The sequence below is a fragment of the Syngnathus leptorhynchus genome, chromosome 2, assembly GCF_054491065.1.
Source record: "Syngnathus leptorhynchus isolate UIUO chromosome 2, UIUO_Slep, whole genome shotgun sequence".
Lineage (NCBI taxonomy): Eukaryota > Metazoa > Chordata > Actinopteri > Syngnathiformes > Syngnathidae > Syngnathus > Syngnathus leptorhynchus.
Window position 1 is genome coordinate 19820276 of NC_141196.1, and position 27390 is coordinate 19847665.

The following is a 27390-nucleotide window of genomic DNA, read 5'->3' on the forward strand; positions in this document are numbered from 1 at the left end:
TTGTTGTTTGTGTCCAATGTCATACATTCTGCTGTCAACAACCAAATAAAATGATCAGTTATAACAGGCTGACATACTGACACTTTATTAAATCTTCAGAATATTGTAAGAGTACAAGTATTTTGAGCAAAAGGCCTTCGTTGACATGACTGCTGGGGGGGGGGGGGAGGGGGGAGAGAGAAAATGCATTCAGATAGGTATTGATCCATGCAGAAAACTGCATTGTCTTTGTTTCTCTACACTTACATGACTTGAAACATCAATGTCGGTTACTAGTGAATACAATATGAAAATTGCTATGGCTTTATATACACGTAGGATGCATATTCTTTTGACACGGCTGCTCACTTCAGTTTCATAGCATTTAGAAAGCACGAGGCCTATCATGCTTCTTCACAGGTCCTGCTTAGGGACGGACTCCCCTGAGGACCCACCACAGGTCTGTTTCCATCAATGTGCCACAAACACAAACCTGCACTTGGAAAGAGAAAACACTCAAATGTTTCAGGAGCGAAGACCTCCCCCTGTAGACAGCTAATGAAACAGTAGTGGTATGTGGCAATGTCTGAATCATCTGGGCCCCCCTCCGCTTCATGCCTTTCATGTACGTAGGATGACCATTGTGAGAAGTCCTGAATGAAACAATTACAAGGATGAACAAAATTTAACTCCTAATTTAATTGATCTGGTGCATGTAAAAAAAAAAATTGCATTCATCTTACCAAGAACATAAGCAGCTACAAGTTTCTTGTTAACACTTAAGTGGAGGTAGACAGGCACAGTGGATTCTTGCTCCCCCAGAGTTGGGAGCATCAGGGCGGCCACACAAACCAGCCCCAGTAGCACCGTCAACAAACTGGGCCCTCCGGCGGCAGGACGACTTTCTGAGGGACATGCATCATTGCACAAATCTGTTTTTTTTTTTGTTTTTGTTTTTTTTTAACAAACAGACCGTAATTGAACAATTATGACATGAGGGTAAAAACAGAGTAAATGCTATAGCGAAAGATGACATTTGGGATCGACTACAAAAGATGTTGAGAAAGACAAAATACACGAATAACAAAAAGGTCTAGGCGCTTTTCTTGTCCTTTTGTAACAGCACGGTGAATAGAAAAATACACAATCGTTTTTAGGATCTACAAATAGACTGATACATTTCCCGGTTCAATTAACAATTGGTATTTAAACAGTCCTCTTAATCAGTTTGCTCGGATCTTGACATCGTGTGAATGAGATCAATCCTAACAACTGATCGACAATGTTTTCAAAGGGAAGTAGCATTTGGCCTTTTGAGTGTCACGTATAATCTTCTTGGGAATCTAATAAAATCGTGGATCAAACACTTGTGGATTATGAAATTTGTGAAAATGTGCACCACCTAATCAAGAAACGCATATTACCCATTTACCCTTACCTGTTTGAAAAACAGTCTGTTCAAAAAACTCGCTGTCCGCCATCTGATCTTTGGCCCTGCGCTCCTCATCCTGAGAACGGAGGCCGCCGGGTTCCTGGGAGGGACGGAGCGTTGCCGTGACCTCCTTGCGGCCCAGAGCTTTGCGCTGACTTTGCTCTGACACCTGCAGGCGGAACTTGTCGTACACGCCGTAGTGGCATGGTCGCACGTCTCGGAGTCGGATTACGCTGCAACACGTAAGATTAGATGGGGAGAGTTAGTTCCTGGGAATCAGTGGTGTGCCATCAGAGCAAGCCAAACCTTCTCTGGTGGCCTCGACGCGATCAGAAAGACGGAATTACCCCGACATTTGCGAGTCGGGTGTTTTGCTTGTTCAAATCAAAATAAGAGGCTCACATGTCAACACAACAGTGCGGCTTGACAGCTCCGGTGGCGTCCACCACCGTGTACTTGTTTGGCGCTGTACACAGCACTGGGAAGAAGAGAAATTAAAAAATAAAATACATCAATGATCAGTGAGAAAACATCAGGTCCATGCGCTGTCCCGTGTGTGACCACTGACCTTTGAACTTGAGAGCAAACTCATAGGGGTTGTAGAGGGTGAGCACCTGCTTGTGAGACGTCTGCTCATCGGCGTAGAAGACGAGCTCAGTGGGGAACACGAACACGGGAAGGTTTCCTTCCACCAGCTCAGGCTGTCGATGCTGCTGCTGCATTGGCCCCCACTGAGCTGTTTTCCGTCCCCCGTCTGCCCTGCCGCCCTCTTCCCTCGCTCGGCAAACTCAAGCAGGCCGTTCGTGTCAAAGAAAACGGTACTCCTGGCTTCTATGGCATGGCACTGTGAGGGCGATAGAGGTGGACGCCGCTATTAACGAGGCTTCCCGTCCAAACATTCAGAACCTGAACACTGACGTGAAATATTGCCTCAGAGGGAAATCTTTTATAAATCTACTCAGTCGTGTTTATGGAATGCAGGGAGAAGTTGGAAGCCAAAGTTTAACTCGTCAAATTTAAATATCTAATCTTTGATTACATATCTTAACATAAACAAAAAAATAGAACCTGAATCGTTAGTTTGTGTTTAACAAACAAAATACAAGTGTATGTGAATATATTAAACACACACACATTTATAACCTAAATGTAAAAAAGACATTGTTATTTAGATATTTTATTTCATACAAATACATCAAAATGTTCCATAGAGAGTTTCTTGTAATATTTGTGGCAGTGAGCTGGTTAGCGATACTTTGCACACAAAATTAAACATGTGTGATTTTAGTTAAATAATTTGAAGTGCAACCGTACAGTCAAATTTAAAGGAAGTTGATCTAAGTGTCTGCCAAACATTCTTAAAGTTTTAGTTTAGAGTTGGCATTTTTCCGCAGCACTTGTGTGGGGTTTCCTTTGGTGGTAGTGATGGCACAACAGTGAATCTCAAATTTTAGGGCCCACCAAATTTGAATATTCTCGGCAAAAAGGGGCGTGGCCACCTTGCTTCGAAACTTTATATCACCATTGTTTGTCTTTTTAGATTATTTGAGTGCGTGGGCATGGAATGGGCCTTGTGTTATACATTGGGCAAGCCCTCCTTCTCTCCATTTTTAAAACTACAAATTTTTACGATATGGCCGTTGACTCACCTGAAATTCCACATTATTATTATTTTATGGAGTGTACTGTTTTTACATGGTATTAATTTATCGTTTTAACTTGTCTTTGTTTTTGTCAGTCTGATTTTTACTCAATGTACAACAGTGTATGCCACAAGTGTTCATAAATAAAATTGCGTTAAGAAAGCATGACTATAAAAATACTAAGTATGTGAATCATTGTAGAATAAGTCATAAAAAAAAGGAAAATATATTTAAAAAAAGACCATGTTACTTCAGTGACTATCCTATAAAGCGTAGTGATGTTAGTTACAGTATTGGGTAACATAAATGTAACTATTTGTACAGTTGTTCGACGAGTGTCTGTAAAGTTCTAATCCAATCATACATGACAAGAACTTGTTCCACGCGGTCATTTGTTTACATGTTTTCATGTTCAGAGTCTGAACACGAGGGCGCGACGTGATGTCGCAACACTCAAAGCTCCATAAAAACACTCTCAAAATTTCACCAATATACTCTTTTTCGTTGTGTGTCCACCAACCACGCTCCCTTGTTACACTTTAGTTGTCATGTAGGAAATGTTAGGTTGTAACTCTTCATCGTCTGAAAAGAAAGCTTATCTACAATGCACATTGAGCTTTCATGTTATCGTTGAGATGTTCATTTAAACAGGTTATTTAAGGGTTATTACAAATAGCCGCCAACAATCGCCAATTGACCCTAACTGTTTTAAATTTGCTGACATTTCATCCGAAGAGTTATGTTCTCGTATTATTGTAACTAGCATGCTACGACAACACATATGCTAACCCAAATGCTAATCGCCAGTAAATTGTCCTGCCGCTATTGCCATACTTGAGAATTGAACAGTTTTAAAGACAGCAACAAAATTAAGAGAGGAATTACCTTTAGTCTACGGTTATGTCACCACCGGGATTTTCTTGTGCCGAACCCAATTTACTGCTATTCCTTTCTAGCCTCTTTCCCCCCTGGTTTGGTCAAAATAGGCTGCAGATTTCGCGCTGCATTCTGGGAAGTCTTCCGAGACGTCAACAAAAACGACTTGACGGCAACCAAGTGTTTGTTGCTTACTTTCGTTGGAGCACCATGCACACCGTACACTCGTGCTGTTGCATTAAAGACATGTAAATCTAATGTTTAACCAAGATCTTTGCGCTAATCAAGGGCATATTAACCATGTTAAGTTGTCAGGGACATCTTTATAAATGGCTACTAAAAACGTAATTAGTGTATATTTAATGTTAGAATCATTACGCATTCACGACACAGAAAAGGAACCGACGGTCATCGTGTAGTACACAGTTGGAGTTGACAGAACGAACAAACGAAGTAGGATCACGTCAATCGCGTTGCTGCTCCTTGTTTATATAGCTCTAGCGCACGGGGGCGTGTCCATAGCACGCCCGCTGAGCCAATGACGTTGGGGCGGAGGCAGGGGGTGTTCCTTTCGGTTGGGAACAGAAGTTGAACAGCGCGAGCCGAGCCAGAACACTGGAAAGGCGGACAGAGGGTGGGCAGAGGCAGCGGCCCTCTTCTGGAGGGGGGGCTTATTATAACAAAATATATACGCACATGTGTGACCTGCTTGGCCGTACTATAGGTCATATGTGGATAACTGTTAATTAAAAAAAGAAAAGAACATACAACCGCGACTTTCCATTTAAAATGCCTATTTTAGTTTTCCTGTTAGACACGTCCGCCTCTATGAATCAGCGCACTTATTTGGGTACGACGTATCTGGACATTGCTAAAGGCGCGGTTGAGGTCTTTATGAAGGTAACGAACGCTTCTACCCCGACTTTATTTTCCCAGCAATTGTGGACGTTTCTTTGGCGAGCGTCGGCTTCCTTGAGCGAAATCGGTCGAAATTAATATATGTTGTTTTGGTTTCCCTTTTTTTGACAGCTGCGTGCCCGAGACCCGGCTAGTAGAGGCGACAGGTACATGCTAGTTACATTCGATGATCCACCATACGGAGTGAAGGTAATTAGCAACTGATACAATTGTTACATTTGCCAGTCCAACTTGTTTTTTTCTGTTCGTGAGCTTTTATTGTCCGTCTTGTGTGTTGCCAGCATTCGGTGGCCTTCCGGTAGCAAAAGAGCGGCAATTTATTTGTTCGCGCTATCCGCAGAAGCAGAGCGGCGCTGCCTCCTTACATCCAGCGGACATTTTGCTTTTGTGTAGAGAAACTCTCGGGCGTTGAGATGGAGGCGTAGAAATTTATTATCGACTGAGACGTCACTTTCCCTTCACAGTTCACTATTCCTCATTTGCCAACGAACCCGTCAGTCATCAGTAACCCCGCCCCCTGTCCTATTGGCGAATAACCATTGGCCAAACATGGGCTGAAAGTTGATAAACCTCCTTCACTGGATGGGAGTGCAAATGGAACAATATATGATGATTATTTTTCATACCGATACTGTGAGCACTGTTTCAGCACACAATCATACCCACTCCTCCCTCACTCTCCTCTCTCTTACTGCCCCTGTGTGATGGATTATCCTAGAGACTCATCATTGTTTACATATTGCATTCAAATGAATGTCTGGCCATCTCCCTAAAAGGATTCTGCCATTTACACTTGTCGTGTAGACAACAACAACAATGATAATAATAATGTAATAAAACTCCCCCATCTCCAAAATACACACCTACCCTATGGGCAAAAATTGATGCAACCTGTGTTACACTCCATTTATTAAGAGCCCCTCATCATGTCATCTATTTGACATGTTTTATAACCTGGCAGCGGACTGTAGGTTTTCATGCGGATGAATTTATCTACATCCTATCTGTGTGTAGCAACAACCCAAAGAGGTTTGCAAGCAAAGGACCAAACATGTTAAAATTGCAATGTAATCCAGTTTGTTCAATCCATATTCAAATCAGGACATACACAAATGCAACATTTTATATTTGTTTAATTCATCCCAAAGTTTGATCATATAATATGTTGGAACTGCATGTCATTTGCACCCCATCCTTTGAAGTCTAACGACTGTGTTGATATCTAAGTTGAGTTTGAAAGTTTGAAAAATACCAGCCATTTAGTTGTTGGGTGGCTCTTCTGCTTGCCACAGCTTACATGCTGTAGACACTCAATAGTGTCGGTTTTCGTGACATGTAGTTCTGTAGTTGCAGCATCAGTGCCACACAAAGTCGCATTCTCTTTATCAAATGATTGCAAATAATTGACATGTCACATACAATGTAAAATTTATAGATTGTATTTGATTGGTTGAGAAATGTTAGGTGTTATTTTTCATTGATCCCCCCCTGCCCTCGTTCTTCTCTAATAAAATTCAAAAGAAAGAAATGTACATAATGTTGGTGTGCATTCGGATCCATGTGATCGATTAGATTAATGACATGGAGCTGTTTCTCCATTCCCTATTCATATTGCGGCACAAAGTTTTGATCTTGATTTTCAATCAGTCTTCTGTTTCAATCTCAAAGAATTCTGTCCTGCCGTCAAAGTGGCACGGTGGTGTGATCAGAGAATGTGTTGATTTTAAAAAGTCTTATTTAGTTTTGTTAGCATTATCACCAGGAATAGAAAATCAGCTTTCTATTTGCTCAAAAATAATTGGTTATTATTTAACCAATAATAAATCTAGTTTGAACAACTAATTTTTTTATTTCAAAGTTATGTTTACATATTTTCTCAGGTCTTAAATTTGACCACTCTGTTGTTTTGACATAACAGTCCATGTCAGATTAACCCTGTTGATGCAACAGTATTTTTTTTTTAGTAGTGGTTTTGATGCTGCATGGCTACCTGCAGATAATTGTTTCATAGTAATCATCTTTGTTGTAGTTCTTTTGAAAGAAGAGAAATTCAAACAAAGATGTTTTGATGAGTAGATGACATAAGCCAGTCTGGCATCTTTTTTACCACCCTGTAACAGATTGGTGTACCTTTTTAAAGCGGTGCAAGTGAAATAAATTGCTGTTGTTGGATAGGATATCCCTGATCACTGAGTCGATAGTGTGTCTTATGATCAGAAAACAATGATTCATCATGACTCAAAGTGAAAATTGTCACCTGACCCCTGCGTTACCTTTTCACAGTCATGTCTTGTCCATTTCATAGGTTGTCTGTCCCTTGATCCTGCCTCTCTTTGTTTTTTGTCACTTTACCGTATGTTGTGTCTTGCCTGATGAGTGCAACGGAGGTTTGTGATGGAAGGACATGATTTTACTGCATGGGACGACTCAATTGTGCCGTTACACAGGCAATAAATTGTTGATAGAGAGGGAGCGAGAGGCTGGTGGGTGGGAAGAAAATAAAAAGATTCCGTAGTCTGAATTATTGAGTGCAAGCAAGGCCTTATATGTCTATCAGCCTACATGAGGGTGTATTTGCTTTACTGTATAGCCTGGCTCAGTAGCTCAGAGTTGTGGCTCAAATGACCTAATATCATATATGCAGCCACAATGAGATTCCACCTACATTTTGCTTTTCCACTCTTACTCTATTCTCACTTACCTACCTACCCACCTAGCTACCTACACTTTAAGCAAACACGTTGCTCGCTCTCTTCTGCTCTCTTCTGCCCCTCCCTTTTCAACATGTCATGGTGGTAATCTTGCAGGTCATCCTTAGATTAAGCATGAAGCTGCAGCACTGAAGTACTTGACCTCACTGGTGAAAAAGTCTAAGAGCAGCTCCACACTCTCATCCTCTCCCGTAGGACTCTTGTGTCCTCTGACAGAGAACAGGCAGCAGTGGGAGGTGTATTTCTGGAGCCTTCTGGAGGAAATTAAATTCTTCTCTGTGGATCTGTCTACGTGTGTTACTGCATATTTGAAGTGTTTGTCTAACCTAATGTTTTTTTTTCCATGTCTTGATAACTGAAAAGTGCTTAGACATAGTCTGTGGAGAATGCACAAAACGCACAGTATTTGCTATTTTTCACAGTCTGTGGAGAATGCACAGTATTGGACATTTTTCAGAAATTTGGGAGGGTTTAAATCACACATATTTGTAGCTATTCCTGTGTTCAACTTCATAATGTTTGTATTTCAGGCAGGTTGGAAGGAGAACCATGCCACCTTCATGTGTGAGCTGAAGAACCTGCAAGCGTCTGGGCTGACGACATTAGGCCACGCTCTCCGCACAGCCTTTGACCTGCTTAACCTCAACCGTCTCGTCTCAGGCATCGACAATTATGGACAGGTACAGTATGTGATGTTGTCGTCCTCCTTTGTGGTGTTATTTGTTGCTTCCAGAAAAAAGTAGAAGATGTGCATAGACAAATCATTCACCTATGGAGAGGGCTTTATGAAACATGCTGCAGTATGCTTATACACTCACTGACCAAAACAATAAATACATCTACCTAACCTCACAAGACACAACACAAGAGCTCTTCCCGTAATGATCAGTTTTTGATGGACTTTGTCAATTAGGTTAATAATAAAAGAAGTAGTTTGGTTGCAGTGGCGTAAAACTGCACCGCAGCAGACTGAGAGCTATTTTTTAAAAACATTATAGTATATTTTTATTAGCATTTGTTAAATGATAAAGATGAATGTATTCTGGTTCCAGTAGCTCACACAGAAATAGTACAAACGAGAACATTGCACATGAGTAACAAACAAAGAAGAGAGGAATAAATAAAGCGCATAAAAATTTACAATAAAGTCTTCGCTCCGCCTGTAGCAAGGCATATTATTATTATTTTTTTTTACATTTTGGAATTCCTTTTCTTTAAAGCCCACCGTAGAGTTGAGCTTTACAGATGCCATGTATGCTGCGCAGGCAATGTGTGTTGTGGGAATGCCTTCCACGTGACTCCTGCACATATCAGATGTCATACTAAATGTTATTAACTCAAACTAGTGGAAACACCCAGTTTCCCTAAGGCATTAATGGATGCCACTACAGGGGAAAATACTGTATCCTAATTATTATCTTATTAAAGTTGAATGTTTTAGCTCTATTATTGGCATTCGATGTTTTGGATGTGCTTATGCTGCTCGGTGAGTCTACAATTACAGTTGTGACCATCGTAATAGTACTTAAACATTGAATCGAGAAGTCAATTCTAACACATTCACATGAACTTTGACTGTTTGAGTGAAGGATTAGCGTAAAAACTTCTAGTTGGACTTGATTCATAGGGGACATCTCATTCTAATCCCACCCCATCTGGCTTCATATTCTTCACTTCTCTCTCATGTCTCTTCATGACAAGGCTGGGTGGATTACAATGGTGAAGTAGTGACCCCAGTTCAGGAGTGTGTAAATCTCTTTAAGCACTCTGTCTGCGTTGCAGTAAGACAAGGCTGGCCTCTACAGGGCAGTCGTGGTGGCATGTGTTTCGTGCACGGAACAACCACTCAAGCTATTAGCAGAGGAATTCTGTCGCAAAGCCACAACAACAGTTTTTTATGACCAGCATTTGTTGTCTATATAATGGTCATATATTTGTAAATATTGTTTGAGTAGTCCGCGTTAAATACTGTGACAAAACAAATCATCACTGTGGCAAAACCTATTGAAGTGCCATTGACTGCAGTGTCAGCTTTCCAACAGTAGAGGGGGCTAACAGACGACAAGGTCACGAGTAGTTTGGAGTAAGGCTGGGAGAAAGATTCGATTAAAATTACAAAACAAATGGTAAACGCAATGTTTTTCTTGTATTTAGCATTGCCGTTGTACACCAATCACATATAAATTTCCAGGCTGTTGTATCTATCATTTAAACACTCATGACATTTTTTACAGTCTAGTAGCGCTCTCTCTTGGTGCAAACTTGACACTGCAGCGTGCTCTTCCTTGTTAGGGGCACGTCTCATCAGTGATTATGTTTGGCATATTTCTTAGATGATTACTCGATGGAAGAGTTGTTATGATAATTGATTCTAAAATGATTTGGTAGTGACAGCCCTAGTTAGGGGACGTTTTAAATACACTGCAGTTGTCTCACGTTGACCTCTTTTATTGTTTCAACCTTCTTTTGAAAGGTTGTCCTAATGTCAAGTTTACACATTCAAAAAACATCATGTAGGTTAGGTTAATTGAAAACATTAATTGCTCCTGGGTGTGAATGTGAATGTTGTTATCATTTGGCCTTGTTGTGACCCTCAACGTAATAAGCAAATTGAAAATGCATGGATCATTGACTACTTTGTCTAAGTTTGTCGATGACTGTTGGATGTTTCCTTCTTAGGGCCGTAACCCTTTCTTCCTTGAGCCTTCTGTAATCATCACCATCACCGATGGCAACAAACTCACACACAGTTCCGGGGTCCCAGAGGAGGTGAATGAAAAAAAGACACACAAGCAACAGTGCTGTGTTGCCATGGTGTTTTCTGTGCCACTGCAAACGGCAGGTGATCGGAAATGTGCATTTGTAATAACCTTCATTTTTGCCCCTGTGCAGCTGCAACTGCCCCTTAACTCACCACTGGCTGGCAGTGAGCTCACCAAAGAGCCCTTCCGTTGGGACCAGAGGTTGTTTGCGCTGGTGCTTCGGCTCCCTGGAGCTGCTACTGCAGACAATGAGCAACTTGGCAGCGTCCCCACCGATGAGTCTGCCATCACCCAAATGTGTGAAGTCACAGGAGGTTGACATGCTCACTCATTCACTTCCTGTGGTATTTATTTAGACACTCGACAAACCTATGCACATATTCTGTTTTTGTCTCAGGGCGATCATACTGCGTGCGAACACAAAGAATGCTGAACCAGTGTTTAGAGTCTCTTGTCCAAAAAGTCCAAAGTGGTGTTGTCATTAATTTTGAGAAAAGTGGGCCAGATCCACCTCTTATTGGGGAAGGTGAGTTACTTAGTGATCCACACGTCATCCTGAGTTAAAGCTGTTCTTGTCTTGAAAATATGACGTTATACCTTAAAAGAATGTAAAATCCATAGAAATTAAACTTGTGCAGTGATGCACAACTAAAAATGTAGCTTGAGTGCCATAAAGAAACTGGGATTTTTTTTTCCATTCCCAACGTCAACGTCAATGAAAGAAGATCTGTTCTTTCAAGAAAACTCCATGTAAAACATCTGTAACCACTGATTAACATGCCATATTTTGACCAAACAATGACCTCTTCTATTCTGTAGACAACTCAGTGGAGTCAAGCCGCTCCGTTGTGTCCTTCAGTCCACAGTTGTGGCACAGCTGTCACAAACTCATCTATGTGCGCCCCAACCCCAAAACAGGGGTGCCAGTTGGGCATTGGCCCATACCGGAATCGTTCTGGCCGGACCAGAACTCTCCTACACTGGTGAGCAGACACTTAGCTCCCCCCCCCCCCCCCCCCCTTTGTTGGAATTGGCCTGCTGATCTTGCATCTGTCATGAATTAACTGCTGCTGTACAACTCTGCTATTATCTCACTGTAAGCTGTGAATATTATTGGGGTTGTAGATTGCACTGCACTTTACAATTTTTATAAGATTTTGCTCCTTTGTTATGGTGTCCAATGCATTTGTACATTACCGCAAATTATCTACTCACTTGTTCAGGGTCATAGGTGAGCTGGTGTACACCCTGGACTTGTTGCCAACCAAGTAGTTAATATTATTAAATTGATTTATAATTTGTGTACTCGGATGAGATGTTGTGAGGTCACCGGAAGTGCCGTTTTGTTGTCAGCATTAGTCCTCTGACAGTTATAGACCAGCGTGTGGGGGAAGTGGCAGCTGGGTCTGAAATCTGCTTCCTATTAAGAAATCCCACTTCCTAGTTCCTACTAATTTAGCAAGGAGGAGGGTGACAAAGTGGCCAGCGACAACGTACAGTTTCACGTTTACATTCGTCACTTCAGACACTGTCGCTATGACTGTATGCAGTCAATGAAGTCTGGCTAGTGTATCTATCATTGCCTTTTTCTTAGTTATACTTTAATGCTAGCCATGACACAAATGGCAGCTGCATGTCTGATGTTTTTAAGAACTCGATCCGTATCAAAAACGCAAAAGAATTCAATTATTTATAAAGAGCCAAACACTAGCTGTTGTATATCTCTGGCCTCGACACCTTGCGTGCAAGTCAACCCATCCGGTGTTTGCCGCGAGGACTATTGTCACTATTTCGCAACACCAATGTGTGCAATACCTGACCCAGATTCTACCGTTGGCCACAATACAATGTTAGATGTTACTTTTCCAACCTAATCCATTTGGAAAAACAAAACAAACAATTCCGTAGTTACAAAAGGGCAGAAATGCATCTGTGTTTTCAAATAAACAAATATCTGGCAAACAAAACAAAATGTTTTGAGCTATTCGCTACATAAAGCGCTATATAAGTCTCTTTTGCAAATACTATATAAGGTAATTTTTATTTCTTTTACGGCAAATACGTATTTACTCCCATCAACTGAAATTCCGACTCCCCTTGTAAGTCGTTTACTGAAGCTGCCACAAGTGACAAATGGAAATTATAGGAGGCGAGTTCAGGCCCTATCTACAAAGTACAAACAAGTATTCACTCTCGCATTTGAATAATTTACAGTCTTCAGATCCACAAAATGTTTTGGCAGACATGCGAACCACACCCACTGCAAACTACAACACAATAATAATTATATTGTTGCACAACTACTTCTGTAACAGTGTAAGTCAACATAAAACTTTACGATCTTCGGATCAGCAGATTTTTGTGTTTGTTGAGATTGTCCATGCCCTGACAACCGAAACAATTTTACTGAAATGTTTCTATCTCCCAGCCCCCTCGTACTGCCCACCCTGTGGTGCGTTTCTCCTGTGTTGACTGTGAGCCAATGGTGATCGAAAAACTTCCGTTTGACAAATACGAACTAGAGCCCTCGCCTCTCACCCAATACATTCTGGAAAGGAAGTCTCCGCACATGTGCTGGCAGGTAGATGTTCACACTCAGATTTGATTTTGGTGATTTGATTCACAAAACACATTCGTTCACCCTTTCCTCGCAGGTGTTTGTGAGCAGCAGCGGGAAGCAAAGCGACCTGGGCCAGCCTTTTGGTTACCTTAAAGCCAGCACCACTCTCACTTGTGTCAACCTCTTTGTCATGCCTTATAACTACCCAGTGCTCCTTCCACTCCTTGGTGAGACACACTGTAGAACTTTTTCACAATATCCAATCCCCTGGATCAATTAGTCTGTGCTGGTTTTAAAGCTTACTGATCAGATTTTACCATGCAGCCATCATTTGCAGTCAGAATTAGTCCTAGAGAGTTGTAGCGGAGAGACTTTACCAATATTTTATCAGCGCAATAGTCTGGCTGTTAATAAGGGCATTTCTTGTTTCAGATGACTTGTTCAAAGTGCACAAATTAAAACCAAACCTCAAATGGCGACAAGCCTTGGAGATGTACCTAAAGACGATGCCTCCATACTACCTCTTGGTAAGTCAGTCAGCTCACCCCTGCAGCTTTTGTGACATTTTATTGGGTTTATTCATGCAAAATTGAATGTCTTTTTAACAGCCTTTGAAAAAAGCCCTGAGGATGATGGGGGCACCAAATTTAATTGGCGACAACATGGACTGTGGTCTGAGTTACAGTGTCATCTCTTATCTGAAGAAGCTCAGCCAGCAGGTAAATATTGGATTGATTCCCTAGTCTCATCTCTCAGCCTTATGATAGACGGGTTCATTTATTCAAAGTCAGTTTCCCAGCACATTCAAGGTCGAACAGAATCTGTTCCAGGGAGCTGGCCCACCTCCAATTTTGTTTTCATTGAGATTATTCTCTTCAGTAAAACACCCAACTTTGATAAACGCATCAAATACAATGAACGCATTGTTGCCATCATGAGTGCAATCCCACAGCTGACAGCTATCTCATACCAAATAGATGACTTGACTATTAGACTTCACCTTCTCAGAAAAGGCCAACGAAACTCAGGTCGTTATGCGGAATCGTTGCTCAATATTTACAGTTTCTATCAAATATTTCATCAATTATTCAGTTGATTATTTCATTGATTAATCAAATGATCTGGTACAGGTTTTTTTTGCATTAAAGTGTATTTAATTACTACTGATTAACCAATTATTTTTGTTTAATGGTATATAATTATTTAAAATCAACTAAACCTTTGATGAAACACAAAAGATGAATCAGTCTGCAATCTGAAAATGACTTTTGAGGGTGTGAAATCAGAATATTTGGACAATCCTTAGTTAAAAATGATTATTAACATTTGAAGCGACAAAATTGATAATCGATTTGTTGTCGATTAATTGATCAATTCTAACACTTCTAAATTCTACTACTGAACTTTTTCTAGTGATCGGTGGCCACGTAGGGGGATTTCTTTGGGAATCAACTACACTGGATAAAAAAAGCTTCGACACTCCCTCATTCAAAGTCCAGATTTTTGTGATGTCAAAAAAAACAACCAAAAAAACGATCACACATTGCATACACGTCGGTTTTTAACTTGGGAATTGATCAGCCCTGGAGACTCTCCGTATTAAAGGATTCAGTGTACACCGTGTAGCTGCAGTGAGATCCCCGTTTGCCTGAAAATGTTGTCATGAGCATTTATAATCAATAAAGGAGCACATTTGGTTTCTGAACACAGACCTGTCAAATGAAGCTTTTTTTGTCCTTCATCAAGGCAAAGATCGAGTCTGAGCGCTTGATTGTATCTGTGGGAAAGAAGGCTCCCCAGGAAACTGGCATGAGGGTGAAGAACCACTCCAGTTCATTGTCTCTGGCCCACCGCCAAGATTTTAAGCAGCTACTACATGGAATCACTGGCGAGGGTCCACTTCGCATGGTGGACATCAACTTAAAGGAGTTTTCCGGATTTCAGATCGCCCTGCTCAACAAGGTAGGTGGAGGTTAATATGTGGCTGTATTAAATATATGTTTTACTTGTGTGGAATAATCAAACATGTCTTTTTTTTTTTCTCCAGGATGTGAAGCCTCAAGCTTATCGAAATGCCTACGACATTCCAAGACGGAATCTTCTAGATCAGCTAACTCGAATGCGCTCTAACTTACTGCGGACTTCACAGAAACTAATCAGAGGGCAAGATGAAGGTATGTCAGATCCCATTTTTCAACCATTTCACATGTAAAAAGAATCTTAAGGAACTGTGCTTGTTAGATTACCTGCATAGTATCCCGGTGGCGCAGATGGGCAACTACCAGGAGTATCTGAAGATGATGCCGTCTCCTCTGAGAGAAATCGACCCCGATCAACCCAAACGATTACACACCTTCGGGAATCCTTTCAAGCAAGATAAGAAGGTAGTAATCTGTCTCTAGCCTAAAGTCAGCATATCTATATTTTGTTTGTAGTTCATCATCATCTTGTGTTTGTCTGATGTATTTCCCAGGGAATGATGATTGATGAGGCCGATGAGTTTGTCTTGGGCCCTCAAAACAAGAAAAGGGCCAATTCCAGTGACTCAAATGTGGGTGCCACACTGAAGAGAAGGCGGAGTATGTCACCGTTGCTACGGCGGCCCCAGACTCCACCGGTCGGCACCAACCACATTCTGATTGGAAAGAGTCCAGCTGGGGTTCCAGGGCAACCGAATCTCCTGAAAGTCATACCGCAGCACAAAGGTAGGATTGGAAGGTCGACGGTGTCGAAAAGATCAGGCGGAATTCAGAAGGACGTGCTTCCAGGCACATTTTCGTAAACTGGAAGATAACAAAAGATTGACTTGGTTGTGCACTTTCACAATTGAAGGGTGGGCAGGTAGGCCAGAGACCCAACTGCAAAGAACATTAAAAAGGGAGATGATGGCCGATCACCATAGGGAAGTCACCTGTCATGCAGACTTTGTGGACTTCACGAGAAACTAAACTCATTGTATGATTATTGTCTTCAGGGCTGGATGGCAATGTGGTGGTTACTGAGAGTAACGGTGATGTTGCTCCTGGGCCTGAGTCAGGGGAGAATTGGCCTAGTGAGGTGGACCCTCTCACAGGAAGTCAACCTTCGCTCAACTTGGAGGGAAAAGCTCCATTAGAAGCAGTGGATCGGGGGGAAGAGGTTAACATAACCAAGGAGAAAGCAGTGATTCAAGACACTCAAGAGGAGCAGTCACTCGATGAGAGATACAACTGTGAGCGGCTGAGTCCACAGAGCCAGTTTGAGAGCGCGGATACGGATCCAGCAGTGCTGGAGACCATATTCATAACACCGCTAGATGGCAGTCAAGCAGAACTGCGGACACGGGTCATCAAGGAGGTCCGCAAACCTGGCAGAAGTGAGTGAAAAGCCTGTGAGGCATTTTCCTTCTCCTCAATAGTGTTTTCCAAAACTGCTTTTGTGATCAATTGGCACGTTTTGACTGATCATCACTGTGAATGACTCAACTTTGTTTCTTGTCTTTATTTCTGTCCACAGACTTTGAGGCAATACTAGGACTACTGCAGCAGGTGAAAGGATCGGTCAATGTCCAGCGCTACTTTATCCAACACGCCATTAAAGAGGCCTCCAGGTAAGGGACTGTTGAGCATCATGTCTCACAACAAGACGCTTGTGGATTCAAACCTGTATGCGGGTTATCACTGCTTGTGCACCTTCCAAAAACAAGCATGTGAGCAAATTCCCTTTCCCTTGTGTGTGTGTGTGTGTGTGTGTGTGTGTGTGTGTGTGTGTGTGTGTGTGTGTGTGTGTGTGTGTGTGTGTGTGTGTGTGTGTGTGTGTGTGTGTGTGTGTCTGTGTGTGTGTGTGTGTGTGTCTGTGTGTGTGTGTGTGTGTGTGTGTGTGTGTGTGTGTGTGTGTGTGTGTGTGTGTGTGTGTGTGTGTGTGTGTGTGTGTGTGTGTGTGTGTGTGTGTGTGACTGGGTGTGACTGGGTGTGACTGGGTGTGACTGGGTGTGACTGTTTGCTTTTTTATTTATTTATTATTATATATGCATCCGTCCTGTGAGGATTGACTCCAACTTTTATGTGACCCAGTTGTCAAGGAAAGCAATAAAATGCGTGAGCTCAAGCTGGATATGAAGAATGTTGGAAGTATAGTTGTAGAATTTCATCCTTCTCCCTCCTCCTCAACAATCTCTTCCAGGTTCAAGAAGCGAATGCTGATCCAGCAGTTAGAGCTTACTCTTGTCAAGTTGGACGAAAAGCATGGGAAACCATCACAGCTCCCCAGCGATTCTGGCAGTTAAGGAACATCAATTGAACTTTGCGTCGCCATGGACAACACAAAAATGAGAGGCCAAAAAAAGACACACATAGGGACAAAGGCACTTCTATGAGAACAGTCCACATGCTGTTACGTCACATCCTGTTAGCGGCCGAGGGAAAGCTTATCTACACGACACATTCATTGAGGATAAGCAGAGCGACTTTATGAATATGCCGTAATCCTCTTGATACTGACTGACGACATCCATAATCATTCGGTAGACAAACACACAGACAATAAGCCATAAAACATCCTGAAATGGCAGCACACATCCTTCTTCAGCTGGTCTGAAACCTGTTCCTGAAGCTTCAATCACTGTTTTGAAAACAATAAGGCGTGACCTCCTGTTTCGACTGCCATGACTGCTCTTTTTCCATCTCTCTTACTGGTATGTGTACATCTGGAATTCTACGTTGTGGAAAGCAATATACCATATACCAGAGGTACTGTTGAGGTCAGGATTATTGCCCCCCCCCCCCCCCCCCCCCCCCCCCCCCCCCCGAATGTCCGGATAGCTTCATAAAGATCAATGCAAATGAGCAGAATTTTTACAATTGGAAGATTTATCAAATATAAAAGACATCCCAGTAGAAATCAATTGTGCACAATGACTCAACACATACTGCATGCAGGGAGTGTCATTGGGCCTATTTTGGGCGCACTTTCTGGCATGGCTGATTTGAACTCACTGAAGGTTTTTAATGTGATTTGGGTCAGACAGGTTTTAAATAGTCCATCCTACCTGTGAGGTGTCCTTCAAAAATCACTTACTGCAATCTGGGAACATTCAGTGCCAAAAGTAGCAAGTAGAATTGTTATTAAAATAGACTCTCCAAAATTCCATACTAAGAATTGTTTTATTTTAATCTCCGGTTTCATTTGGTTGCCAAGGAAAAAAAAACAGAATCTCAAATGACTTCGTTTTTGGCTTTTTACCCCTTGTTTTGCAAATATAGTATTTTATCCGTGTAAATCCGGTAATAGCAGTATTTGTACAGAAAACTTACTCACAAAATTGTTTTTGCATAGGGGGGTCAATCACCCTGAGATGCCTACAAAAGAAAAAAAAAATTTCTAAAAATGATTGGAAAGTGATCTAGAAAATACTACATATCGGGATGCTTTTTGTCCCGATTTGAGAGCTGTATTGACATGCTGCAAACAAACAACATGCAATAGTGTTTGAAAGGGATGGACGCAGATGTTCTGAAGTGATACTGTATCAGTGTTAGAGGATGTATGTATGTTGATGCAATGCAGAGAGGTCACCCTCCTTTACAGCAACAGAATGTTTTCTTACTTGTGCGCAGCTGTCCATTGAGAACACACACCCATTTTACAATGTCACTCTTTTGGCGATGACTCCGATTTCTAGCAAATTGACCATAACCACTGATTTGAAAATGTCATCTCTCATTTTAAGTCCCGAAACGTATGCCAAGTCATACGTGCACATTTCTTACCCCAATAGTGTGTCTTCACTGACTAGCAGTGTGTCAACTTCATTTGAAGGAATTTGTGCATTTGCGTGGCCTCGGCTGACAGCTACATCTGTTACATTGATGACGTAACTGTTGTTTTCATGACCAATGTACACTACTGTTTCACGTTCATAAGGCAGACTGATTATTTTTGTGAATTTGTTTATTTCAGAGGAAGACAACTATTTTGAAAGTCAATTTTGTAAATTTGAAGTTTTATTCGATTTTTGTACAAAACAAATAAACCACCTCTAAAATGGTATCAACTGTTTTAAAGACGTGTGCTTGCAAGGAGTGTCTCAATTAAGAAACTGATTGTAGGAACTGTATTTTAGACCAGTAGCTACATATAAAACAAGTAAGGTTCTGGGGGAGCTACTTTTTGCACCCGACATTTTGCTGTTAGGGCAATAGGATGATTCTGCTCTCTCAGGAATGGTTTAGGCTACTAGCTAAAAGTGAGTTCATGTCACTGCAAACATTCCTGGCCAAAAAAAAACAAAAACATTGTCGACTTGCTCTTTGTCTCTGTAGTTAAATTCTTTCCTGAAATGCTCCGCCCTGCTTCCTTCTGGGGTTTTTTTTTCTGTAGGGAAATTGTCAAGAATGAACTAAGGTTTACAACCATTACAATAGCTTTGAAAGTGGGGTTTTTACACAAATGAAGTCTACTTTATGCCTTTAAAACTCATTAGAACGGATAAACATGACTCAAAGTGCACCTGTCGGTTGGTCACTTAAAATGTAAGGCCTTTAAAATAAAACCTGCAAGCTTCAAGAATTACATGCAAAACTGCTAGTCGTTTGGTAGCCTTGTTTTACGCATGCGCAGTTGAGTAGTGTTGGCTCGTGAGTGAACGATTCGTTCGAAAGAACGAATCTATTCAGTGAACGAGAGTGAACGAATCACTTCCTAAAGTGATTCGATCTTCTTTCAGTTCATATCACTTCAACCAGTAGATGTCAGTCATGCACATTGAAGCTGGTGCCACCTCGCCGTAACAACAAAACGAAGAATAAAATGACGTCACCTCCCGTTCACGAACGAGTCGGGAATTGCATTTCCCGTTCACCAAATGAACGGATCTGTGAGTGAACGAGTCAGTGAGTGATTTCCATTTCCAGTTCATCGCGAGAACGAACGGATCAGTGAGGGAACGAGTCAATGCTTTCCTTCCGCTGCATCCAACGTATCAGTCATCGAACGCGTTTCGGTTCCTTGCGTGAACAATTCAAAGTCAAAGTCAGCTTTCTTGTCAATTTCTTCACATGCCAAGACACACAAAGAGATCGAAATTGCGTTTCCCACTATCCCACGGTGACAAGACATATTACAAAACAACACAAAAAGTTCAGGATCCTTATGGAGTATGAAGCTGTTGGTGAGTCTGGTGGTGCAGGAGCGCAGGTGATCCAGAATGGAGATCAACGATTTGCCAAGGAAAGAAAGAAGTACACGCTGAAAGACCATTTCTTTTGTGCTCGTTTTCTTCAATCTAACGACTAACTTTACTGCATGAAAGGATGCGCCGTTATGCAACATCGGGGAGATTAGCGAGGCTTCTCTTTGCGTAATCTTTATTTTATAACACTTACAGTATTTTTTTAATAACGTGTATGCATATACACGCCTAAATATTGTTATCCAATATGTCTACTGCAATTTCACATAGATTGCTGGTTTGAAATGTACTTTTATTATGATGATGATGATGATGATTATTATTATTATTATTATTATTATTATTATTATTATTATTGTAATAAACATTTATGTTAAAACTTGTCTGGTGTTTTATTCCTTGTTTTCCGTCTCCCTCGTCATCTTCATTTTCTCCGTCCTCCCTCCCAGCGCCGTGTGCTGTCCGGAGGGAGATACATGTTACATTCACGTAATATGTCCCTAAAGTCTAGGGACATGGAATGTCACCTCTCTGGCTGGAAAGGAGCCCGAACTGGTGTGTGAGGCAGAAAAGTTCCGACTAGACATACACATAGTTTGGACTCTGGTACAAGCCCTCTCGAGAGGGGCTGGATTGTTTTCCACTCTGGAGTTGCCCACGGTGAGAGGCGTCGAGCAGGTGTGGGCATACTTATTGCCCCCCGGCTGGGCAACTGTACATTGGGGTTCACCCCGGTGAACGAGAGGGTAGCCTTCCTCCGCCCCCGGGTGGGGGGACGGGTCCTGACTGTTGTTTGTGTCTATGCACCAAATGGCAGCTCAGAGTACCCACCCTTCTTGGAGTCCTTGGAGGAGGTGCTGGAGAGCGCTCCTTCTGGGAACTCCATCATTCTACCTGGTGACTTCAATGCTCACGTGGGCAATGACAGTGAGACCTGGAAGGGCATGATTGGGAGTAACGCCCCCCCCGATCTGAACCCGAGCGGTGTTCTATTGTTGGACAGAAGTGCTCGACACGGATTTTCTATAATGAACACCATGTTCAAGCATAAGGGTGTCCATGTGTGCACTTGAGGGTTGGACTCCGCCAAGGCTGCCTTTTGTCACCGATTCTGTTCATAATTTTTATGGACAGAATTAAGCCGAGGCGTTGAGGGGTTCCGGTTTGGGGACCTCAGCATCGCGTCTCTGCTTTTTGCAGATGACGTGGTGCTGTTGGCTTCTTCAGGCCGTGATATCCAGCTCTCACTGGAGCGGTTCGCAGCCAAGTGTGAAGCGGTCGGGATGAGGGTCAGCACCTCCAAATCCGAGTCCATGGTCCTCGGTCGGAAAAGAGTGGAATCCCCTCTCTGGGTTGGGGATGAGATCCTGCCCCATGTGGAGGAGTTCAAGTATCTTGGGTTCTTGTTCACGAGTGAGGGCAGGATGGAGCGCGAGAGTGACAGACGGATCGGTGCAGCGTCGGCAGTAATGCGGACTCTGTACCGGTCCGTCGTGGTGAAGAGAGAGTTGAGCCAAAAGGCAAAGCTCTCGATTTACCGGTCGATCTATGCTCCTACCCTCACCTATGGTCACGAGCTATGGGTCGTGACTGAAAGAACGAGATCCAGGATACAAGCGGCCGAAATGAGTTTCTTCCGCAGGGTGTCCGGGCTCTCAGAGCTCATCCGGGAGAGACTAGGAGTAGAGCCGCTGCTCCTCCACGTGGAGAAGAGCCAAATGAGGTGGCTCGGGCATCTCATCAGGATGCCTCCTGGACGCCTCCCTGGGGAGGTGTTCTGGGCATGTTCCACCGGTAGGAGACCCCGGGGACGACCCAGGATGCGCTGGAGAGACTATGACTCTCGGCTGGCCTGGGAACGCCTTGGGATCCCCCAGGATGAGCTGGATGAAGTGGCTGGGGACAGGGAAGTCTGGGAGTCCCTCCTAAAGCTGTTGCCCCCGCGACCCGACCCCGGATAAGCGGAAGAAGATGGATGGATGTTGCAATGAAGGCTTTCTGCTGACATCTAGTGGACAACATAAGAAACACCCCGGGGTCTTTTAAATCATTTGATTTTTATGATGCAAGAGGAAGAACCTAAAAGAAGTGAGACACCAAACTGAAGAGACCAGAATACAGTGGGAAATGCCTAATGTGTTGAATTGTGAGTGAGTGAGGAACGAAAGTGAGGAGGAGCTGCATAGTGCCTTTGTAAAAAGTCTTAGACAAGGTACCCAACGCAGAGAGGAACTGTGGTACCACATGACGTGGAGTGGCAGATGATTAGATTGTTTGGACGCATCCAATTTTAAAGATGATTAAACTGGCAGAAGGAGCTGTCAGGCAAGTAAACTAGAAGAACTAAAAGATGTAGTGAGGTAAGACATGAGGGAAGTTGGTATTTGAGGAAAGTAAAAGTCTAGATTAAAGCAAGAATTTTTTTTGATGCACAAATGAGCAGGTTTCTGCGATAGATCCTATTTGAAATGATCTAAATCCAAATTTAAAACCAGATTAAGTTCAAACATCAAAAGTAAAATCTGATTGTGTTTATTAAATAATATAACAAAATGTCAATGAAAACAGATGCACCATAATTTCTCTTCCAAGTCTTGTCAACATTTCCTCTTCACCCTATGTCTTCAGGGAGCTAAATTAAAGAAAAGTTCAAACTAAATGCTGTCCTGACATATGATGAATGAAATGAGTTTTTTTTTTCTACCCTTCATACAGAGAATATTAAGTGCAAAGGAGAGAAATATCCAAAGTAGTGTCGGAAGGGACACAATGGCTAGATGCCTCGGTACGCAAGACTCCAAAGCATTTCCATACAGTAAATACAAAATAACTGAAGGGTTGGCACACTGGTGGAGATGACTACTTTAGTGAACAGGGGTGCATGTTTGTACAGCATGACTGAATGATTATGTACAAATACATATTAAAAAAAAAAAAAAAAAAAAAGGTGGATAGTGAATGGTGACTCTGACTCCTCTGTCTAACGTCAACAACAACAAAAATCCTATCCGACATTAGTAATTTTACAGGCAGGGAAAAGGCCAGTCTCAGTGCAAATGCTCCAGCTTGCGGAGCCGTAGCGGGTTGGGAAGAGCTTGCTGAGAGGACGGCTCTTCCTCGGCGGTGCGGAACAGCACTCGTCCTCGGTGGTTGAAAAGGTAAAAAGACGGATGATTCCTCAGTGTATCAAACGTTCTGTTGGGGGTGGGGGAATAATTTATTCACATTAAAACAGGGAATCCACAATTACACTCCAAAGGATAGAAAATTTTGAAATTAGAAAAACTGCACCTCACTCAAAACTTTGGGGGTCACAACCAGCAACACGTAAGACTCAATGAGCACCATAACACGACAAACTTCACAGGCATATTGTTTTTTCTGTAGTCCAGAATTTATAGTTAGCAACCCCTGCAAAATTCTAGCTAAAATACATCTAGTTATCTTTTTGAGTCAAGGTAAACATAGGAAACGACCATGATCTCCATAAAATCAATTTCTGCCTGTTGTTTGGCTCCCGGATTCTCAGGATTCACGTCGCTGGCAACAGACTGCTGGTTTATACCGAGTGACTGCTGTCACCCCCCCCCCCTCCCCCATTCAAAGTTAGGTGACAAAAATTTGGGCACTATATTATTTTCGTCTGCATCATAGAAATTTGATGTAACTTTGTCTGCATGTCCTCAAGTGCCTCCAAATTATCCACTGTGGTCGATTAAATGCTTCAGGTAGCTTTCAGCACTTTTGGGACGGTCAAAGGTGAGCTGTTTGTGATTTATAATTGATTTATTGTTTATCATAATACAGTGCATTTCACGATATACACACTACAACAATTAACAGTCAAATGTTGGTGACACAATGACTCTGTGGTTGGAACCTACTTGTTCTTGAGCTCCGAGGAGGCGTCCATGTCTTTAAACTCCCCAGCAATATGGACAATACCATAGCAGGTCATAACGAACGAGAGTAATGTCTGGAGCACAATCTACGAGACAAAAAAAAAATAAAGCCGTCGTGTCAAAACATCTCCTTGTGAGCGACGCTAATCTTAAAGGTGGGGAAAATGCACAAGACTCACGTCGATTGGCAGGGTTTCGTTTTCTTTCTCTGTAAGTCGCATGTAAGAACGATCTGATGGAGGAAGATGAGTTGAAACCAAGTCAATTGAACATCTTAATGTAGATTTACATATAACCAACTGTACACCCAAGTGTCGTTTAAAAGATTGTGACCGTCAAGGCACATAAGATGAGTTGCACCATTAAGTTGAGACGCCAAGGGTGCCATCCCTGCGTGAGCTCATCTGAGCTGAGTTAGCATCATGCAAGCTAACCGTCGCAGCATAAGGCCTCGTCAACCTTTAAATGCATCCCTGCCATCCGAGCCCCTCTCCCCGGTGACAACTGAACCGACACCCGTTCGCCCACTCCACGCAAAGAAACTCACGTTGTGCCGCTGAGAAAGCTGCGTGTGCTAAGGAAAATAGTCCAATGCTGACGACACCTTTCCAAAACGAAGAAGCCATTTTCAACGGGACAACTCTGTGCAGTGCCGTAAAGTCAAACGGTGTCGTAAAAAAGTCCACAAAGGGAAAATGAAATATGAATAGTGGACACCTGAACGTTACGCACAGTTTGAACTTAAACCCTGCGCTGAACAACAGTGAAGTTAAGCTACATCTCCTCTCACAATAACAATGATGCAGTCAGAATGTATTGCAAACAAAAGTAAACAATACAATTTACCAACATAAATATTTAAAATTAGCTCTTAAAACTTAAACGCAGATATAATTATTACAAATTGCTTTAAACTGTACTTGAAAAGTGATTCTATTCCTGACCACAGTACGTGTACCACACTTGGAGTGGCACTTAATATCTATATTTGATCTATAATTAAAATATTTTGTTGAAGGGCTTTTTAATATGAAATTATGTAAATGTATTGTCTGATTATTATGTAAAAAAAAATATCTAAAGTTGAGCCAAACAACAAAATCTAACGAATGTAATTGACTTTTGTGTGAGCATATTTTCCTGCTCTATCTTCCAGGTCAGTAGATAGCGGTAATGTATTACCAACCACCAATTACTACCAACGAAGAAGAGAAATATCCGGCATCAGCCATCACTTTTTCCGGTGCTTGGGTCCACATTTAGCAAGCCAAGACGTTGTCTTGTTAAATATTGACTGAGCAAACTTCCCATTTGTAGCTATATAAGAAAAGATCAACATGACAGAGGCCATTCAAAAGAAATTAAACGCCGAGTTAGAAAAATATACTCAGATGCAAAAAGGTAAGTAGCGTTGCAAGTTTTGGGCCGTTGCGACTTGCTAGCTTCCCAAATAAGGACATCAACTTGAATTCTGTATATTGTTGTTCACGATTAAAATTAATTGACTCACTACCGATTGTCTGCGCTGCTTAGATGTTAGCAAGAGCATGTCAGCCCGACAGAAGCTGGAAACGCAGCTAGCAGAGAACAATATCGTAAAAGAGGTAATGTTTGTAATATAGTCCACGTGGGTTATAAATGGGAATAATAACCTGGCTGATTGTTTTTCTTTTCCATAGGAGCTTGATATATTAGACAGTGCAAATACGGTGTACAAATTGATTGGCCCTGTTTTGGTAAAACAAGATTTGGACGAGGCCAAAGCGACTGTGACAAAAAGGCTGGAATACATCAATGGAGAAATGTAAGTTACTGTTTGTATAGCTGCATCCATCCATCCATCCATCCATCCATCCATCCATCCATTTTCTGTTTTCATTACAGTCACGGGTTAGCTGAAGCTACCCCAATTGACTTGTGGGTGGGAGGTGGCAAGTGCAGGGCACATCAGATGAGCATGCAATCACATTCACACTTATGGACAATTTTGTTTAGTCAGTTAACCGAACATGCATGTTTCTGTAATGTGGGATAAACCCGTCGTACCAGTATTGCACACCACACAAATGCAGCGATGCAAGGATGATTTTGTGTGTTCATTTAACCGAACATGCATGTTTTTGTAATGTGGGATGAAGCCGGAGTACCCGTATTACACACCACACAAATGCAGCAATGCAAGAGGAGACGTCACCATGCTTGCTCAAAGGCACTTTGGCAGTAGGTTGAACGCAGATTAGCATCTCTCCAATAACGTTTTGGGGGAGGGGGTTCAAAGGGTGGGACTTTAGTCTCTGGCTTCCACCTATATATTCTAAAAACTCAACTCTTGTCACAACAAATAGACCAAATAATAAATAGATGGATCAGATAAATAAATAATAGATGAATAGTTAATGGATAAACAATAAACAGTGTCACAACCGTGATATTTTGTCCCAGTTCTTTATCTTGAATCCTCGCTATGCTAATAGTAATAATCAGGAGGCTGCCTTCTCAGTTTAACAGTTTGATATATGCCAGAAAGACCGATACACAACTATGGAGCCGTCTCTGTGAGATTGTGGAAGAAGGTCTTACCCCCACCTCCAAGATCCCTATTCTTATGCTACTTTTGGCCGCCCTCCAGCAAGAGGGTGACTCTGTCTAGTCTTTGTGATAATGTGTGACCTTGCAGTCTTAACTGAGATCAACTCATATCTGTGTGCAAAGAGTGTCATAGAGAAGGGAAAGCCAGTGAAAGCAAGAGAAGGGTCACATTAAGATAACGGTATAGCTCAAGCTACGTAGCTAATCACATGTGCCAGAGAGGCCTATTCTAAAAACTCAAAGTCAGCCGGGATAGGTTCCAGCTCTGAAGCACTGAACTAAACTCGATTCAACATACATCATTGACAACAAGATTCCACCAGGTGGCGTCAAAACAAAACTGTTATTGCTTTGTCCTGGTACATAAATATATCTTGAAAGATCTTAAAAACGCTTTCAGTCTAATGGGAAATAGACTTGAAATGTTGTTTTATTTATTTTTTTCAGTTTATTTCTCCGTTTCTGTTACAGTCAGCGGTATGATACGCTCCTGAAAGACTTGGAGAAGAAGTCCGACCAACACCGACAGCTTTTGTCCAGTTTACAGCAGGAGTTTCAGAAAGCGCAAGGCATCTCTGTTGGTAAAGTCTGACCAAGTGAAGAAATATAAATCATCTGGATGCGCGCATGCTCTTCACATAGACACACTTGTAGCCCGACAGCTCAGAAGATGGGATCGAAATCCACCTGCATCTCTGTTGTTCAAATGCAACTTTTACCGTTGCAATGCTTCTGTTTTAAACGCTTCTGTAATTAATAATAAACATTTTTTTCATGAAACTGTTTCAACATCTTGTGTAAATGATGATGCTAAGCCACATTAGCAATGCAGACAGGATGAGTATGCGCT

At 42.1% G+C, this 27390-nt stretch overlaps 4 protein-coding genes across 4 annotated transcripts; 2 read left to right on the forward strand and 2 right to left on the reverse strand.

Annotated features, from left to right (window-relative positions):
• Window positions 1-52: 52 nt before the first annotated feature.
• Window positions 53-4391, reverse strand: mospd1 (motile sperm domain containing 1). Its single transcript, XM_085932902.1, has 6 exons — window positions 3940-4391; window positions 1980-2255; window positions 1814-1889; window positions 1418-1644; window positions 723-884; window positions 53-632 (listed from the first exon to the last, which is right to left on the reverse strand). The coding sequence occupies exons 2-6, from the start codon at window positions 2131-2133 to the stop codon at window positions 601-603; spliced, it is 651 nt and encodes a 216-aa protein (XP_085789028.1). The 5' UTR covers window positions 2134-2255; window positions 3940-4391; the 3' UTR covers window positions 53-600.
• A 111-nt stretch (window positions 4392-4502) lies between these two features.
• Window positions 4503-17646, forward strand: ints6l (integrator complex subunit 6 like). The gene is made up of 18 exons (XM_085932865.1): window positions 4503-4830; window positions 4960-5037; window positions 8090-8239; window positions 10239-10328; window positions 10452-10635; window positions 10719-10847; window positions 11141-11304; window positions 12750-12902; window positions 12976-13108; window positions 13314-13408; window positions 13490-13600; window positions 14628-14843; window positions 14929-15055; window positions 15123-15265; window positions 15355-15586; window positions 15856-16236; window positions 16377-16470; window positions 17043-17646. The coding sequence occupies exons 1-18, from the start codon at window positions 4720-4722 to the stop codon at window positions 17143-17145; spliced, it is 2694 nt and encodes an 897-aa protein (XP_085788991.1). The 5' UTR covers window positions 4503-4719; the 3' UTR covers window positions 17146-17646.
• A 4919-nt stretch (window positions 17647-22565) lies between these two features.
• Window positions 22566-24664, reverse strand: mmgt1 (membrane magnesium transporter 1). The gene is made up of 4 exons (XM_085906177.1): window positions 24499-24664; window positions 24131-24183; window positions 23934-24037; window positions 22566-23244 (listed from the first exon to the last, which is right to left on the reverse strand). Exons 1-4 carry the CDS (start codon window positions 24575-24577, stop codon window positions 23097-23099), a joined length of 384 nt encoding a protein of 127 aa, XP_085762303.1. The 5' UTR covers window positions 24578-24664; the 3' UTR covers window positions 22566-23096.
• A 450-nt stretch (window positions 24665-25114) lies between these two features.
• Window positions 25115-27320, forward strand: pfdn6 (prefoldin subunit 6). Its single transcript, XM_085906176.1, has 4 exons — window positions 25115-25352; window positions 25485-25555; window positions 25631-25755; window positions 27012-27320. The coding sequence occupies exons 1-4, from the start codon at window positions 25289-25291 to the stop codon at window positions 27130-27132; spliced, it is 381 nt and encodes a 126-aa protein (XP_085762302.1). The 5' UTR covers window positions 25115-25288; the 3' UTR covers window positions 27133-27320.
• Window positions 27321-27390: the final 70 nt, after the last annotated feature.

Bases quoted from the DNA above. Each gene is read 5' to 3' on its own strand.
- ints6l (XM_085932865.1), top strand. From the start codon at position 4,720: ATGCCTATTTTAGTTTTCCTGTTAGACACGTCCGCCTCTATGAATCAG. The intron at 11,305-12,749 runs GTGAGCAGACAC...TCTATCTCCCAG, and splicing joins ACCAGAACTCTCCTACACTG to CCCCCTCGTACTGCCCACCC. The intron at 13,109-13,313 runs GTGAGACACACT...TTCTTGTTTCAG, and splicing joins AGTGCTCCTTCCACTCCTTG to ATGACTTGTTCAAAGTGCAC.
- pfdn6 (XM_085906176.1), top strand. From the start codon at position 25,289: ATGACAGAGGCCATTCAAAAGAAATTAAACGCCGAGTTAGAAAAATAT. The intron at 25,556-25,630 runs GTAATGTTTGTA...TCTTTTCCATAG, and splicing joins AGAACAATATCGTAAAAGAG to GAGCTTGATATATTAGACAG. The intron at 25,756-27,011 runs GTAAGTTACTGT...TTTCTGTTACAG, and splicing joins GAATACATCAATGGAGAAAT to TCAGCGGTATGATACGCTCC.
- mospd1 (XM_085932902.1), bottom strand. From the start codon at position 2,133: ATGCAGCAGCAGCATCGACAGCCTGAGCTGGTGGAAGGAAACCTTCCC. The intron at 1,890-1,979 runs GTCAGTGGTCAC...TCTTCTTCCCAG, and splicing joins GTTTGCTCTCAAGTTCAAAG to TGCTGTGTACAGCGCCAAAC. The intron at 885-1,417 runs GTAAGGGTAAAT...CATGTCCCTCAG, and splicing joins ACAGACTGTTTTTCAAACAG to AAAGTCGTCCTGCCGCCGGA.
- mmgt1 (XM_085906177.1), bottom strand. From the start codon at position 24,577: ATGGCTTCTTCGTTTTGGAAAGGTGTCGTCAGCATTGGACTATTTTCC. The intron at 24,184-24,498 runs GTGAGTTTCTTT...TTCCTCCATCAG, and splicing joins AGCTTTCTCAGCGGCACAAC to ATCGTTCTTACATGCGACTT. The intron at 24,038-24,130 runs GTGAGTCTTGTG...TTTGTCTCGTAG, and splicing joins ACGAAACCCTGCCAATCGAC to ATTGTGCTCCAGACATTACT.